We start from the raw sequence: 15,157 nt of genomic DNA, 5'->3' as shown, positions 1-15,157 counted from the left end.
TCGTGACACCGCTGACCACTTATCAGCACCCTTTCTCCAAGCATCTGGGGTACATATCCCTCGTTCACCTCCGCAAGGGCTCGAAAAATAAACATCGTGAATTCCAGTCGTCGATCTCGCGTGCTCGCAGGGTTGCGCGCTAGCTCCACACATCTGAAGGCCTTGATTAAAGGACCCTATCTGGCTGAGATAAGAGTGAGGCATTTCTGAAGCCAACGGCTTCACCGCCATCGCAATGACTCAATCCACCCACCGTCGTTCTCATTCCTCCTCCCATCCCTCCAAACCTCGCTCGCCTAAGTCCTCGCGTCCCGTCCTGCACCGCCGAGGCGCCTCCAGCGTGAACGTCTCCATCTCCAAGCTCGGCTCCGGCTCGCACTCGACTTCCACGAGGTCAACCGACGAGACCGATTTCGACATGGCCAGCTTCCTCAACTTCTGGTAAGACATTCTCCTCGGTCTCTCAGCCTTATCTCTGCTCTCGCCCCTGCAGGGTCCTTCCTGGGTCCTTGCATGCCGGCTGCCGTCATCCGCCCTCTTATCTTGATCTATATTTATCCTTGCCACTTTGTTCGAAAATCAACATATAAGAACCCAGCTAACACCTCCCAGCGCCATGTGCGAAAGACAAATCACCGTCCCGAACGACACCCTCCTTTACTGCAGTGAAAGGTATTCAATTCCTCCACTCCTCAACTTAATCAAATCATTTCATACTGACTCACTGAATAGCTGCCGCCGCAAAGACTCCTGCAAACCCCTCTCCGCCTCAATGCCCTCCATGACCAACATGTCCACCGCCACAACCACACCTCCGTCCTCACCCCCTCTCTCCCCCCGAACAATCGTCGCTCCCCTGACCCCCACCCGCCTGGGCACCTCCAGCAGGATATCCGCCGAACCCAGCCAAACCGGCACAGATCTGGACCCCACCGAATGGAAGCCGGTAATAAACACCGCACCCACCGACGCCTGGAACTACCTCTCGCAATTCCACGGCGGCGCCCCAATCCACCGACGCAGCACCTCCAACCGGAGCACTTCCAGCCTGCCCGCCCTCGTCGGCGGCACTGGCAACGCCGGTGAGCGTGAGCGCGGCACCCCCTCCCTCGCCTCCTCCGTCTCCAGCATCGCCTCAGACTACCTGGGCATGTACGAGCGCCGCCCGCTCCCACCGCGACACAACCCGTCCTTCAGCATCTCCAGCAGCGCCGCGAAAAAAGGGTGTGGGCCTGGTGATGCCGCATGTTGCGTCGACGCCGGATATTGTGGTTGAGCTTGCGGATTCCGGGTCCATTTTTCCGGCGTCCTCGGCTGTTTGGGAGGATTTCGCTGAGGAGAAGAGTCCTGCGCCGATTACCATGGCTTGCGCTAGCGGCCGGTCCGCTGTGCGTGGTTGATTTCTTTACATTTACCTTGGCCTACCTGGCGGTAGGTGGGTTTTTAGAGCTTGCTTGATTCGATTCGATTGGATTTACCCTCCAGTAGCGGGAGGCATGATGGATTGCTGGTTTCCCTAAGCTTTTAATTTCACATAAAATGATGGATTAATTTCATACCGAACATGAGAGTTGACTCCACTGATTCGACCCTGCTTAAATCCTATATGAAAGTAATTGTAAATTGTTTTCAGCCGTTGATTTTAGCGTAAGCCTTATCTAAGCTGAAGCAAGTTTGTCGGCTGCCATATTCTCCACGATCGTGACTACCCTAACATTCGGCTTGAGGTTCAGCTCTACATCGCTACCACCGGCCCGGTCGGCCAGGTACCTACCCGGTAGTGTGATATTTTTAGTTTGGTTCACCTGTGTCTCAGACAATGTGTCTAATACCTTAAGGTAAGGTTGTTTAATTCTTATCATATCTAATGTAAAAATAAAATCGACCCTGGCAGCATACATATTGTTTTGAATAATAATCTCACATTCTACTACACCTTATCGCAATGCTCTGCAATGCATATATCACTTATTTCTTTCAGTAGCCCACCAAAACACCACCACCACAATTGTTAACGTTATCTCTTTGTTCATTCAAAGTAAAATCCAACTAAAATAAAACACGATGCAGCTGAAAAAGGGGGAGAGACCCTTAAAAAATGGGTATGGACCAAAAAAAAAAAAAGTAAAGGCCCAAACCGGGATTTGAACCCGGGACCTCGCCGAGTTGAGATATTTCGTTAGAAATGTCGACCCAAACGGCGAATCATACGACTAGACCATTCGGGCTTTTATTCACTTTATTCCGGGGTGAGATCATTATCAATGATGAGAAGGTGCGCGTTCGTCCTGATTTGGTTTGGGTATTCGGTGTTCAGCGGTCGGCGCTGAATTGCGATCGCAGTTGTGGTATTATTTTTTAATTTTTCAGTTCTTGACATTATTATCTGAAAATTGATTTCGGCCTAAATTACAGTGGCAATGGCTGCCTGTTCTTCTTAAATGGGGTCCGGTCGGCGCTGTTGAGGGTGTACTTGCGATCGCTAAATCGGGTACTATTTTTTATTCTTTTGTTCATAAAAAGAATAATTTATTTAATAATTTAAGAAGGTTTAATATTCCCAAGCCCTCCTGTCGTCTAAAATCAAGATGAGAACACTCGTTTCGTAAGTGGTTCAACAAAATCAAAGGTAATCGCCCGGCCCACTTGTTCAAGTAGGAAATACTACACTAGTGTACATTTTGCCATCGAGCGAATCATGTAGTACTGCTAGCATTTGGCAGGCCTTCATTGCATGGAGCAGATCTCTGCTACATGCGCCTGAAGCGCCTCAGCCTCTCCATGCCGATTCTGTGCCGAGTATATATACCCCAGTTCCTCCATGCAAGCTACTGTATGAGGATGACACGGCCCCAGCCCTCTGCATGCATACAACACTCGCAGCTGCAGCTCCTCAGCCTCATCCCATCGACACTGATTCGCGTATATGCAGGCGAGATTATCCATCTGTCGCACAATATCCGGGTGCTCTGGCCCAAGCACTCGTATATCCAGCGTCAGCGTCTGCAGTCCCTTAGCTTCGGCCCATCGATCCTGTCCTGAATACGTGCAAGACAAATCGTCCATGCTGGTTATTGTCTCGGGGTCATGTGGCACCAGATCTCGCTTGCACCCATCCAATACTTGGACTCGTAATTCCTCGGCTTTGTCCCACCGGCTTAGTTTTGTGTATGTGTACGCCAGATTTCTCATACATCTTCGAATTTTTCTGCGTCCGAGGTAAAGGGTCTGCTGTGCATCTCTGGAATTTTTGTCTGATGTGATTCGACAGCGGCCCATCGATTCTGCGACATGGTGCGACCCAGATGCTCCATGCTCGTTGTATGGAGGTGATCTGTCCCGAATATTTGCTTTCGCGCATCCAGCACTTGCGTCCGTATGGCCTCGGCTTCATCCCATAGCTCCTGTCTCGAGTACGTCAATCCCAAATCTTCCATAAATTTCATAATAATTGGGTGGTCTGCCGCAAGGACCTGCCTGCTAGTCTCTATCGCCTGCATCTCCTTCTTCTTCTGCGAGACGGCCTTGTCCGGCGTAGATCAGAGCCATGTTTTTCATGCTGGGCAACGTGTCCTGGTGATGGAGGCCTAGGACCTCCTTGCTCGTTTCCAACACCTGCGCCTCTATCACTTCTGCCTCATCATACAAGCCCTCGCGGATATATGTCACGGCCAAGTTGTTCATGCTGACCAGCGTTTCCGGGTGCTTGGAGCCAAAAACCTCCTTATGGGTTGCCGTGACCTAGAGCAGGAGCTCTCTCGCTTCCTTGAACCGGCGCTGTTGTCCGTACATAATTGCCAGGATAGACATGGTGCTCACTGTATCCGGATACGTTGGTCCATGGACTTGTCTGTTCGCTTCCAAGACCTTCAACGTCAGCTCTACGGCTTCCGTCGACCCAGATCCCATTTTATAAAAGCCAACTTCACAATGCTTGTTGGAACATGAAAATGCTCCAATTCCAGCATCTTATTGTAGGCCTGTACAGCCGGCATTTCTAGCTCCTCGGCCTCTTTATTCTGGCCTAGGAGCAGGTATGTCGAGGATAGAACCGCCATGCAGGTCAATGTATCATGGTGCGTCGGTCCCAAGACCTGTCTATTGGCTTTGATAACTTGCACCAAGATCTCTTCTGCTTCCTTCCACTGTCCACAAGTATTATAAGCCACCCCTAGCATCCCAGTACTGAGGAGCGTGGCTTCATGTCTTGGACCAAGGATTTGCTCCTCGTCGCAGCCGCGAGGCCGGCCATCCTTTTCGTCGCGCGAGAGTACCTCGTGATATTCGTGTACCGCGCCGCATTGTGGAGTATGGATGCCCATTTCAGCAATGCGGACTCGGCATTCGGCCTTTGGCTGGTCATATGCTGGACATGGGGGAAAAGGACGCGACAAATCGGCCAGGTGCGATAGGTTCCTTCCGGGAAATGGGAATTGAGGCATTGAATGAAGCGCGTGTTCCAGTATTCGAACTGTTCTTGCGCTTTGAGCCATTCTTGCAAGGCTAGTTGAAAGAGTCGGTGCATTTCAAAGTCCGTTCCGCTGGTTCCGTTCGATATGAGTGAGTAGTTTGTCAATATGAAGATATCATCTTCGAATCTGTCGTCATTTTCCTTCGTTTGGTCTTTTAGAACGAAATCTGGAATCCCTTGGCGATCGAAAAAGCTCATGAGAGCCAGCAAGTCTGCGACTGATGGCCTTGTTTGTCGGAGATGGTCGAATGAAATTTGCCATGTGAGAAATATTGCATTAACCGCATCCTTGTCGTGGCGGAGCTGACCCCCTTCATGACGGAGAAGACCGATCTTTTTGTGATCGCTTTTCTCAAATCCATTCTAGATATTGAGAGACTGAAGTTCGAGGTGCATGCTGCTTGATATAAGCTGCTGCCTGTACAATTACAAGTGGCATAGAGTCTAGCGCGGCGATGAGTCGATGGACCTCTTTTTCTTCGGATGGCATGCCGAGTTTCTTCTCGAATAGCGCCACGCCGTCAGTTTGGTCCATTGGTTGGATTTGAATGATGTCTTCGGCTTCTACCAGAGAAATCGCGACATTTTTGCTTCGGCTTGTTATTAAGATCGATCCGGGTAAGTTTTGAGTGAAGTATTCCCAGATTGTACGTTCTAGCATGCCATGTCCTTTGGTCTGTCTGGCCGGTGGGACCTGATGCAGGAACTGGTCGTCATCCAGGTTGTCGAGAATAAGAATCCAGTCACCATTTTTCTCATCGAGAAGCCAGTCACGAAAAAACCGATAGATATTCGATCTTTGGTCCTGTCGGCCGGGAATCTTCACCCCATCAGCGATATCCCGACAACTCTGCTCGAAGCGCGTCGCGTTGCTCACGTGGATCTAAAAAATCCATGTCTTTGGCGACTGCTCTTGGACACGGTAAGTATACTCGATGGCGAGTTGGGACTTGCTTCAATATGTTAGCAGCGAAGAGGTCGGGCTGCCATTTGAAAAACCCACCCAACACCACCGAGGCCGACGAGCGCCAGCCTTGATCCTGGGATCGAAGCCTTGCGAATTTGGTTGAGCAGTGTTCGGCGCTCGACAAAGTCTCCATCGCGCTTGAATGGGACTGTTGATAATGGGCTGGGTGGTGTTTCGTCTGGTTGGCCTGGAGAAGCAGCGGTTAGTCAGGTCTCGGGCCCGCCTGCTGTTCCCGACATACGTGCTGCTAGATGGAAGACTGGGTTGATTGAGCCGTAATTGTACCCCACCTGGAGGCTGTGGTTGTGGTCACCGAAGGTAATCGGCTCCATGATTGATAGCTCTATGCTGCTAGAATTTTTGCGATAAGGCTTGTTGACTGTCAGCTAAGGGGCTGTTGTCTATCAGGTGATCTTGGTGGCCCCATCTGCACTATATTGGGCTGCTTGCTAGAATCACTAGCAGCTGTTGAAATTACTGTGCTAAAACCAGAAGACACTGTGAAAAGGCAATTTTCAGATTGAGATGTATTTTGTTGAAATTGACTAGCCGGATCCCGGTATCCCAGATTTGAGCCTCTGTGCTTCTGAGTGAGAGATCTATACCGGTACATCACGATAGATCGAAGCTGATGAATTCATCCCAAGGGTAAGTCTTCGGAAAACTAAAACGCGTCTTTATTGTCTACTTCAGCTATTCTCAACCCACGCTGCATCAAATACTGCATGATATCAAAATTCCCCAGCCGAATAGCATAGTGAAGAGCAGGCCGGCCATTAGGAAAGTAAAGTGAAGTATCAGTTCCCAAGTCGAGCAGCAATTGCACAATATCCAGCGACCCCTGCGCAGTCGCAAGATGTAGAGACCCGCTGTTTGTCAAATCCCCAGATCTAGGCTTCAGCTCTGCAAGCAATTTCTCCATCCCTAGGAGCACCGCATCAACCAGTTCCTCCATAGACGACTCGTCTGCAAAATCGCGCTGGATAGTGCATATCGCCAGAAGAACAAACTGAATTTCGATCCACGGTCTTGCGCAGCCTTGCCTAAGGCCATTTTATCCCACTTCTTACTCTGATGGAGTTCAAAATTCAAGAAATAATTCAATACCAAGTTATGAACTCAACAATCCGAATCCCAGTTCCAAAATCCTAACCTAATTTTCATTAAAGCAGTATATAAACCCGACAAAACCACACTAAAGAAACGAAATTTAGCTCGCTCAAGCTAAATCAACCTAAAGACCCCCTGAGAAAAATATCAAAATACCCCAAGAACTCCAACCTGATCCCAGCCCGAACCCCTTAGAAGTTCTCAGGAGTAAAGCAGCACATATAGCACCCCTCACTTTTGAGCACGGGCGAAGCCTATACAACCATTAGCAACTAATCCTCAGACCTCAAAACGTCTTTCGAGAAAAAGATAAACTCACATAAGGCTTCGAGCAACTAGCCTCCTCCTCAGAAGGATAACACTGCCCCATACAGAAAGAATTACCCACATCCGCACCAAAGCTCTTTTGTGGCTGCACGGGAGCAACATTCGTTCCGGGAGCCATGGGGGCAACAGGCGCAATATCCTTGTCGCTCCCGACAGGTGCCTCTCCGCCGGCGCCAGGACCAAGCTGGTAGTTACTGCTCTGCTGTGCCGGTGCGTTTCCTTCAGGTTTATCAGCCTGTAGTAGCTGGGGAGCCTCCGCGGAGGGGGGCACGCTCATTCCGCCGGCTGGAATGCCGATGTTTCCGTTCGGCACGATGGCGGAGGCGTGGTGCGCGGAAGGTGCCTGGGCACCGTGGTGGGCTGAAGGCTTAGGCGCGGCATGCAGGGCGTGACTGAAGCGCGGTGTCGGGGTAGGCGTCACCATTGGCATGTACGAAGGAGCCATGTATGAAGAGGGCGTGGCGTGTGCATGCGAGTGAGGCTTGACGTGATGATGCTTGATGGCTGGGTGCGAGGCCTTGGGGGCGAATATGTCTGAGGCGTAGGGGCGGCTGGAGGCCATGGGCATGATGGAGTGCTTTGCGCCGGAAGCCATGGCGACCATTGTCGAGGGGGTGGCGTGGGCCATCGGCTTAGGGGTTTGAGCGTGTTGCTGGTGTTGTTGGTGGTGGTCTTGGTTGATTGGGCGCCATTTGCCGGGTCCTTCGAAGCCGTAGGCGTGGGCGACCTGTGGCACGAAGGATTGCACGAATTGGGCGCTTGTGCCCGCTGCGAGCAGGGTGGTGAGGAGGGTGATGTGCATTTTTGCCGGCGAGTCGGTTGGTGTCGGGTGTCGAGGTTGTCGAGGTTGTCGAGGTGGGAGGTCCTGTCTATATGTGTGGGATGAATTGGCTTTTAGGTGTCAAGGGGTTGGTTTGTTTTGGTGGTTATCGTTGCATACTTGGACGCGTTGGAATGTTGTTCGTATACTCTAGGAAAGCTTCGGATGGATACTCTCGTCGACTTTAGCAGATTAATTCATCTCAATTTCGATTACAACAAGGATGACATCGCATTTGATGATTTTTATTATACTGGATGGCTTTTATTGAAGATATTTGTAGTGTTTATTATGGAAGTGAGGTTGCGACCTGATATGCGTACGAAGCGGCGAATTCTCCCTACATACCGCGCCGAACTGACAATCATCAGCCACCCAAGCACCGATTAACTACTACCCTATTTCAAGTCATCTGACTACCAGCTGATGATTTTCAAGGGATAGTATAATCAATCGCTAATTCGGTAAATCAAAGTATACCCCAATAGAGTCATATCTTAAAAAAAAAAAAAAAAAAAAAAAAAAATTGGAACCCATAAAGCGTAGTAACCCCCGACATAGAGCCCACACTGTAGTTCAGCAACAGCCCACCTGCAAGACGATCTGCTAAACTACAGCAAAGGCTCTAAGACCCTACTGAATTCCTAAGATCCGCAGCGCTTGATTCTAAGATGAAACAGAAATTACCTACTGTAGGTAGGGCGCGGGGCGAAAGGGAGGCGCTGCCAAGCATACCGTGCGTCAAGCACTGCGCAGGCTGAGCCAATATCATTGTATCTACTAGTACAGTAGATAAGTTTCAGCAAGGTAGTCAAACATCAATCTACACCACAGCAAAGGAGTGAATTCCAGCATTGGAACAGATAGAGCTAGCTTCAGTTATATGCTGACATACTACTGGATAACATGCGATCATTGCGTCACCGTAAATAATTTCCACCACGTAGAATGACGCTCTACACTGGGAGATGGAAACTGTACCTACGGAGAAGAAAGGAGGTAATTAAGGAAAGGCGGACATTTAAGAACCTGATAATTCAAAGGGTAGACGGAAAGATTCCTCGTGTCTTGAGTAATACCTACGTCTATCTAAGGGCGGGTAGCTAGATTACGTAGCTTGATCAGCTGCTCTCTGTGGCGAATACTGCCTTCAAATGATTTGGCGTTGCGGGTTGATCAGCTGCGCAGAAATGGTTTGCAGCCTCTTACCCGCTCTACGCGTCAGTGATATCTGTTCGCGATAATCAATTTTTCTTCTTTCTCCCCAAGGGTTGTGCCAGTGCTTCAGATACTAAGGGCTAATGGAGCTGGTCCGTCTGCTTCCTTACAACCGCAACTCATTCCGGATGTTTCGCCGGCGGAATTGCTGGCAGGTATCGGTGCTGGAAGTGAATTGGATAGATGTACCGAACCTGCTTTCTGTCTGCTTGCTTGGGACAGCCCGCCTCTTTTGGGTGGGGCGCAGGCAGGTGGAGCCGTGCTCCAGTAACCTCGCCAGGAACCTATTTCCTTCATGACGGGTAGCCCCATTGGCGCTACAGGGAGGAAAGATAGGCTTTTCCCTTCTATCCCGCGCCCTTTGACGGGCAGCGGCTTCTTTCTCTGACTGACAAGATGGACGGTGCCGACGAAGCACGGCGTTCACGGCACTTCGCCTGGACAGATGATCATCGTCCTGTTTTCACATCTCGAATACTTTTTGGCTTTTGCGAGGATCCGCTTCTCGGTTTGTCTCGGAGAGTATGCTAGATGGAGGTTGGACAGTCGGATCGATGGTGTGGGAGCGGAATCATGACAAGACTCAACAACGACTCACGCAGCATCATCATCATCACCACCTTCATCTCATCGGATTCCGGCTGCTGAGCATGATGTCTGATCAGCAGTGACGAACAGTTGCATGCCATCTGGACGAGTTTTCACGGACTCATCCTGATGACTGCTGTGGCAACCAAGATGATCAGACGCGTCTTTCCCAGCCGGCCTGTGGATGGACCACATCTAACACGGAAAAATCAGAATTCGTTTCCAAGTAGGAGCGAGAGACGAGTGGCCGGGGGTGGAACCCGGAGATGATGGACAAGCTCATCTTCCACGAGTTCCGGATTGCACAACAGTCAACGCACTAGCCGGGTTCCATGGAGGAGGACCACATCCTAACACTAACGCCAGAAACCGGACTAGGATGGACGATGCCTTCGATACCGATGATCGAAGTCAGTCACGATGCCTTGAATGATGACACCAGTCCCCCGTCGATGCCGTCAACCACGCTGCCCCTAAGCTCACAGCGACCCTGATCCAGGTACACACCACACCGGCGACACCCACACGCCTTCATTGGCCGAGCACCGCTCTCAGCACCTATGACAATCGCCACTGCCATGACCAACAGTACTGCGGATGATTGTAGCCCATGAAGCTCCAGAACGGAACAGTCATGGCACTGGCGGAGGGTTGAGTTGGGTGGCTGCTGTTGTCGATTTCATGGCGGGTGCAATTCCTCGGCATTAGTTCGTACAAGACGGCTCACACCACGGCTGCTAAACATCATGGAAGTAGGAGAACGGGAAACGAAGCTGATTGATAACATGGACAAGGATGTCGGAGGACAAACGGAAGTGAAATGGCCGATCGTGCTGGACTTGGCTTCATTTGGAGCCCCATGTTGCTTATGTGGGCCGTTCGTGGCAGATGTGTACAGCCCGACATTGACTGGTATAGTTCGACATCTTCCAAAACCAGATCACCCAGCATTTGGCAAATAACGTGCAATCGGGTGTGGGACCGTTCGATAACATGCGCAAGACTGTTGGGGGGAAATCGGGTGGAATGGCTGGTAACTCGACCCATGTGCTGCATGTGCGAAAGCTGACTTCAACTCCAGTTGCTCGACAGGTGCCTGGCCTGAACTCCGCTTCCATGTTTGCATAAACGTTGCACGGGGCGCTGTGGGTGCTGCAATGGTGCATCATAACTAAGATGCCATAAACCCGAGATAGGCCTGTTAGGGTTTGGGCCGGGTGTATTTTCCGGTACCCGACGACGACATACCCAAGACACGACAATGAACCATATACGCCAGCGATGGCTGCATATCCTCGTTTTATTGGTCGTCCCAGAGATATCGACATTGTTGCGCCTTTTTGTCCATGCGTCTGGTATCGAGAGTCGACCAACGCCCGCGGTGTGACCTGTCTGTTCTGTCCCAGAAGTATCTTGCAATGCTCTGTTCTGCGAGCGCAATTTTCTCCAATTCCTTCATGGTATTGCTGCGCTTTTGTCGATGTTTCTGACTTGGGGGACACTCGCGAGGACTCGAGGTACTTGACGCGCCTAACCTTGCCCCATGAGGATCTTGCGTGCACCATGCTGTGATGGGGGTCTTGCTGCATGGCATTCCCTTACGGTATGGCTGTATCGCAGTCGATGCCCTTCGCTGCCATAAACGTGGTCATTGTATGTGGCGATGGCTGCATTTGCCATTTGCTTTGCTTTGCTTCTGGAGGATCTCTCAAGTCTCTCCCAACGATGAAGATTCGCGGTGGAAGAGAATCTCATTTCTATCGTCCGTCAGGGATCCCCATCGTTGAGACGACTCTGCTGAGTCCTCTCGAAGTACTCCTCAGGACCTTGGGTAATTCTTTCTTGGTTTGGGATGCTCGTTGCGATGGGAAAAGAAAGGGCTAACGACGTGATTAATCGGCGTTGAGGGGGCGGCATGGAGGGACGGACGAGCTTCAAAGATTAGTATTCGAGGAAAGTATGAGATTGAATTGCGACGGAGGGAAAACAGGCTTTCGTGGCTGGTGGTCGTGTTGGACGTGATGGAGGTGATGGTTCTGTAGGGAGGAGCGTGTTAACAACAGCCAGCAGATTTCCGGGGAGAGGGAGAGGCACCTTTATGTGAGCCATCGACGATGACATCTCTCCTTCAACCTCCTCGTCTATCATCTTCCTCGCGTCTCTGTCCTCGGTCAAGCAACCTGCATCGATGGTCTGGCTGAATAAAGGTGGTGAAGAACGTCAAATTCCGGCACTGGTCTGGCCGCCCAAACTCCTAGGACCTCGGGCGACTCTAGTGTCCTGTCCACCACGACCACCATCATCCATCAACTTGGAGCCACATGAGCGACGATATAGGGGTGATGCATCAGGGCAAGTATTCTGCATCCGAAAAAGCAGTACCCAAAAAATGAAAATGGGAGACGGCTAAGCCGGTGATGCTTCGCGAGCCCGGAAAGATGGATGGATAGAGACACCGACGATTGGCCGGCACTTTTATCCGGCACAAACGAATTCGCTACGATTAGTGAAGAGTCAAATAAAAATGGGCAAGATGGAGCCCATCGCAAAACACACGGACATGCCCCAGCTGCGATTGCCACGATGCGAAGAAAAATTAAAGGCCGCTGCGGTCGAAGATGACATCGCCATGGGCGCCTCCGCGGCTGGCTCAGGGCGTGTTTTACTGGGAATAGTTCAGAGCGGCAATGCATGGTTTAAAATGTCCCGCTTTCTCCGTCTTCTCCTTCTACCCACCCCGCGCCGACTGGATTTCCTGACGAACTGCGTCCCGTCCCATCGAGTTGGTTTGATCGTCGCGTCGACCCGGTTTTCAGATAGTCAAGTATGGCCGACCGCTCTCCTTCCACCTCCCTCTGCCCCTGCTCCACACCGTCGCCGCCCTCGCCATTTATAGTCCCTGCTTTATGCTATATATCTTTCCATCTGCCTCTTTTTATTCGTCCTCTTTGCATTTTCATCTTTTCCATCCTGATGCTGCTCGACTCGTCGAATACTAATAGACAGAATCAACAGTTCGGTCAATCCGAGGACTCTGCCCTAACAGCCTTGCCACGGCCTGAAAATCTTCAACCGTACTCATATCGTGACTTTGATCGTGACCTTTTCTTCAGGACTTGGTGACTTGCATTTGACACTCGAAAGTATCGATTGATCGCGTTGACGAAATGGCTTCTCAAAACCCCGCCCAGGGATTTGGCGGCAAGGCCCCGCCCAGCAGTTCCAGGTAGGTCGACTGTCCTCTGCGCTGCCTCTTTCTCGGCGTTCATCCTTTTGTATCGCGCTTCTCGTCTGAATCTCTAGAGGCTAAGACGAGGACGACAGCGAGACGACAGCTGACGACGTCGATGAAAACAAAAACCCACGTCCATCCCCAACGGACGCCTGCTGACTCTCAACAGTTCGAATCCAGCCTCGCAGGCAACCCGCGACAAGGAGTTCTACTCCTCGTTCCTGCAGAAGCTGCTGGACGTCATCGGGCAAGCCGACGATGCCACAGTGAACCACGTCGTCACTACCGTTCGCTCGGGCGCCTCGCATGACCAGATCCTCGCGCTCGTCAACGATCTCTCGAAGCGTGGGAAGGGCACGTAACCAGCCCTTTCCCCTCCAATTCGAATAAACGCCGCCTCAAAGGATATTCGCCTTCAAACCCCAAAAAAAAGACCCCGGAAGCGGACGAGAAGGGAGCGGTTGCCCGAAATCCCTGATATGTTACCAGAAGCACGGACGACGTGCGACAGTGCTTCTGGCTACCATCGGCGAGGATCGTGGCGGGGAGGGGGTTGGTTCCCGGGGTCCTGGCGAAAAAGGTTGAAGGTGGCAAGACGAGATAGCTCATGTCGTTTTATCTCTTAGCAATGCTCCATTATGCGCCTTGGTTCATCGATCTTGAAAGTTAAGACACGAGTGCTAGACACACGTAAAGTGTGGCGACATGGACGTCGACGCCATAGCAGATGCAACGTTTTAAAAGACCGACGCGACCTTAAAACTTTTTGAATATTCGAGCATGTTGCTGACGCTGTCATGGTTAGATAAGCTGATTGCAGTGTTCAAAGCCGTAGGGCGACTGCGGAGAAATTCGCCTCCTGATATCATCTCGAGTTTGACCCTGGCGAACCATCAGATTTATGGACCTTCGCCCGTGGATGCAGTATGACGTTGGTCTGTCCCGGTACCTAGGGTACGAGGAAGGTATGACGGAACCGAACCACTGGCTGTTGGAACCATTGGCTGTTGGAACCACTGGCTGTGGGAACCACTGGCTGTGGGAACCACTGGCTGTGGGAACCACTGGCTGTGAACGAGGACGAGATGTAATCAAGATGACTGTGTCGATGATTCAGCAGTGTGCAGAGGCGTTGCAATATGAACAGGCGATACTAATCACCTCAGCTGTTGTCCAGTCAAAAGTCATAGGAGGTATGGGGTTAATCTGGACCCAGCTGATCGATAATGGAGACGGCAGAAGAGAAAAAAGGACCAATGTGGATGCGAAAGGAAAAAGGAACCAGGCCGGATCGACGAGAGTCCGCTAGTCACGCCCCTGCAATGCAGACTAGCCCTTAACAGAACGAAACGTCCCGACTTCGTGAAGGCAGGCTCAGATAAAGCTGGATGTCTCCGACAAAACCTGCGGATCTCGGACGAGATCTCAGACGATGATGAAGACAGATTGTCCCAGCAGGGAAAGTTTGTTCGTGCTCGAACCCAAACAGCGGAATGGGTACGACTGGTGGGCTTCTCGGATTCTATCTCCGGACCGTCTGGTGCAATAATATCACCCCAGTGGAGCTTGCACCAGGCATGTCCCATTGGTCCCCTGCGAACAGACGGTCTCGCGCTCTGCGTGCTTCTTCCTGGGGATGGGATCAAGCACTGCAGATGGGATGCCATCCTCCACAGGATGGGGAGAGCAAGAGACTGCGAGACGATCTGCTTTGACGCACGGTATCCAACGACAACCCCAGTTTCTGCCGACGCGGCAGAGTCAGGACAGGCCGCTGAATCTCATCCCAACGGAACGCTCATCAAGACAGGACTTACCCATCAGCTTCTCTACTCGGGTTCTCTGCTCAGTTTCTCTGCTCAGCTACGCTAGTAACGACGACTATCATGTCTACCCCCCTACCATCTCACGAGACGCATGATGAACCAAGCAACGGCCGGGTTGGAAATGAGTCTGACAGGGGGGACTGGCTGTGTCCGCAATCCCGGAGACCTGGTTCTCGGGAGGGCTTCACGTGTCTAGGTCGGTGGTGGACCGGATGGATGGTTTGACTGGACCAGGCAGAGCCTTCATGCGAGTGATGACTTGAGCTTATTCTAGGGATGGTTGTTGGGGATGGACAACGCGAGGCTGGGACTGCCAGGGCAGAGTTTTACAAGGTTGACGCCTGGTCTCCCTACGTTGACAGCTGAAACAGACAAGAACACAGACGCCAGCATTGACGATACTCCCGAACAACCTATCCAAAGGACGAGGCTCAGCAAGAGACACGAACGCGAGACCGAGACTACCACCGCAGATTGACACCTGATTGACAGCAGGCATCCCTTCGTTGGCAGCAGATACGGACACGGACACCGGAGACGCAAGCATTGACGGCACGCCCGAGAAATCCGACCAAGGGATCAGAATCAAGAATCAGCA

General features: G+C 51.4%; 5 protein-coding genes across 5 annotated transcripts; 3 read left to right on the top strand and 2 right to left on the bottom strand.

The window, feature by feature from the left end:
• Positions 1-235: 235 nt before the first annotated feature.
• Positions 236-1,276, top strand: N7532_003282 (uncharacterized protein; the record flags this gene model as incomplete). The annotated part of the gene is made up of 3 exons (XM_056615776.1): positions 236-441; positions 613-672; positions 733-1,276. 3 exons carry the CDS (start codon positions 236-238, stop codon positions 1,274-1,276), a joined length of 810 nt encoding a protein of 269 aa, XP_056476133.1.
• Positions 1,277-3,480: 2,204 nt separating this feature from the next.
• On the bottom strand, positions 3,481-4,322 carry N7532_003281 (uncharacterized protein; the record flags this gene model as incomplete). The annotated part of the gene is made up of 2 exons (XM_056615775.1): positions 3,481-3,741; positions 3,987-4,322. The coding sequence occupies 2 exons, from the start codon at positions 4,320-4,322 to the stop codon at positions 3,481-3,483; spliced, it is 597 nt and encodes a 198-aa protein (XP_056476132.1).
• A 1,780-nt stretch (positions 4,323-6,102) lies between these two features.
• N7532_003280 (ankyrin repeat domain-containing protein) lies at positions 6,103-7,677 on the bottom strand (the record flags this gene model as incomplete). The annotated part of the gene is made up of 3 exons (XM_056615774.1): positions 6,103-6,404; positions 6,784-6,802; positions 6,868-7,677. 3 exons carry the CDS (start codon positions 7,675-7,677, stop codon positions 6,103-6,105), a joined length of 1,131 nt encoding a protein of 376 aa, XP_056476131.1.
• Positions 7,678-12,668: 4,991 nt separating this feature from the next.
• N7532_003279 (uncharacterized protein) lies at positions 12,669-13,095 on the top strand (the record flags this gene model as incomplete). The annotated part of the gene is made up of 2 exons (XM_056615773.1): positions 12,669-12,727; positions 12,903-13,095. The coding sequence occupies 2 exons, from the start codon at positions 12,669-12,671 to the stop codon at positions 13,093-13,095; spliced, it is 252 nt and encodes an 83-aa protein (XP_056476130.1).
• A 539-nt stretch (positions 13,096-13,634) lies between these two features.
• On the top strand, positions 13,635-14,605 carry N7532_003278 (uncharacterized protein; the record flags this gene model as incomplete). The annotated part of the gene is made up of 2 exons (XM_056615772.1): positions 13,635-13,933; positions 14,077-14,605. The coding sequence occupies 2 exons, from the start codon at positions 13,635-13,637 to the stop codon at positions 14,603-14,605; spliced, it is 828 nt and encodes a 275-aa protein (XP_056476129.1).
• Positions 14,606-15,157: the final 552 nt, after the last annotated feature.

This window comes from Penicillium argentinense (genome assembly GCF_028826775.1).
Source record: "Penicillium argentinense strain IBT 30761 chromosome Unknown utg000004l_segment0_segment0, whole genome shotgun sequence".
Lineage (NCBI taxonomy): Eukaryota > Fungi > Ascomycota > Eurotiomycetes > Eurotiales > Aspergillaceae > Penicillium > Penicillium argentinense.
This window is presented reverse-complemented; position numbering and strand designations above follow the sequence as displayed.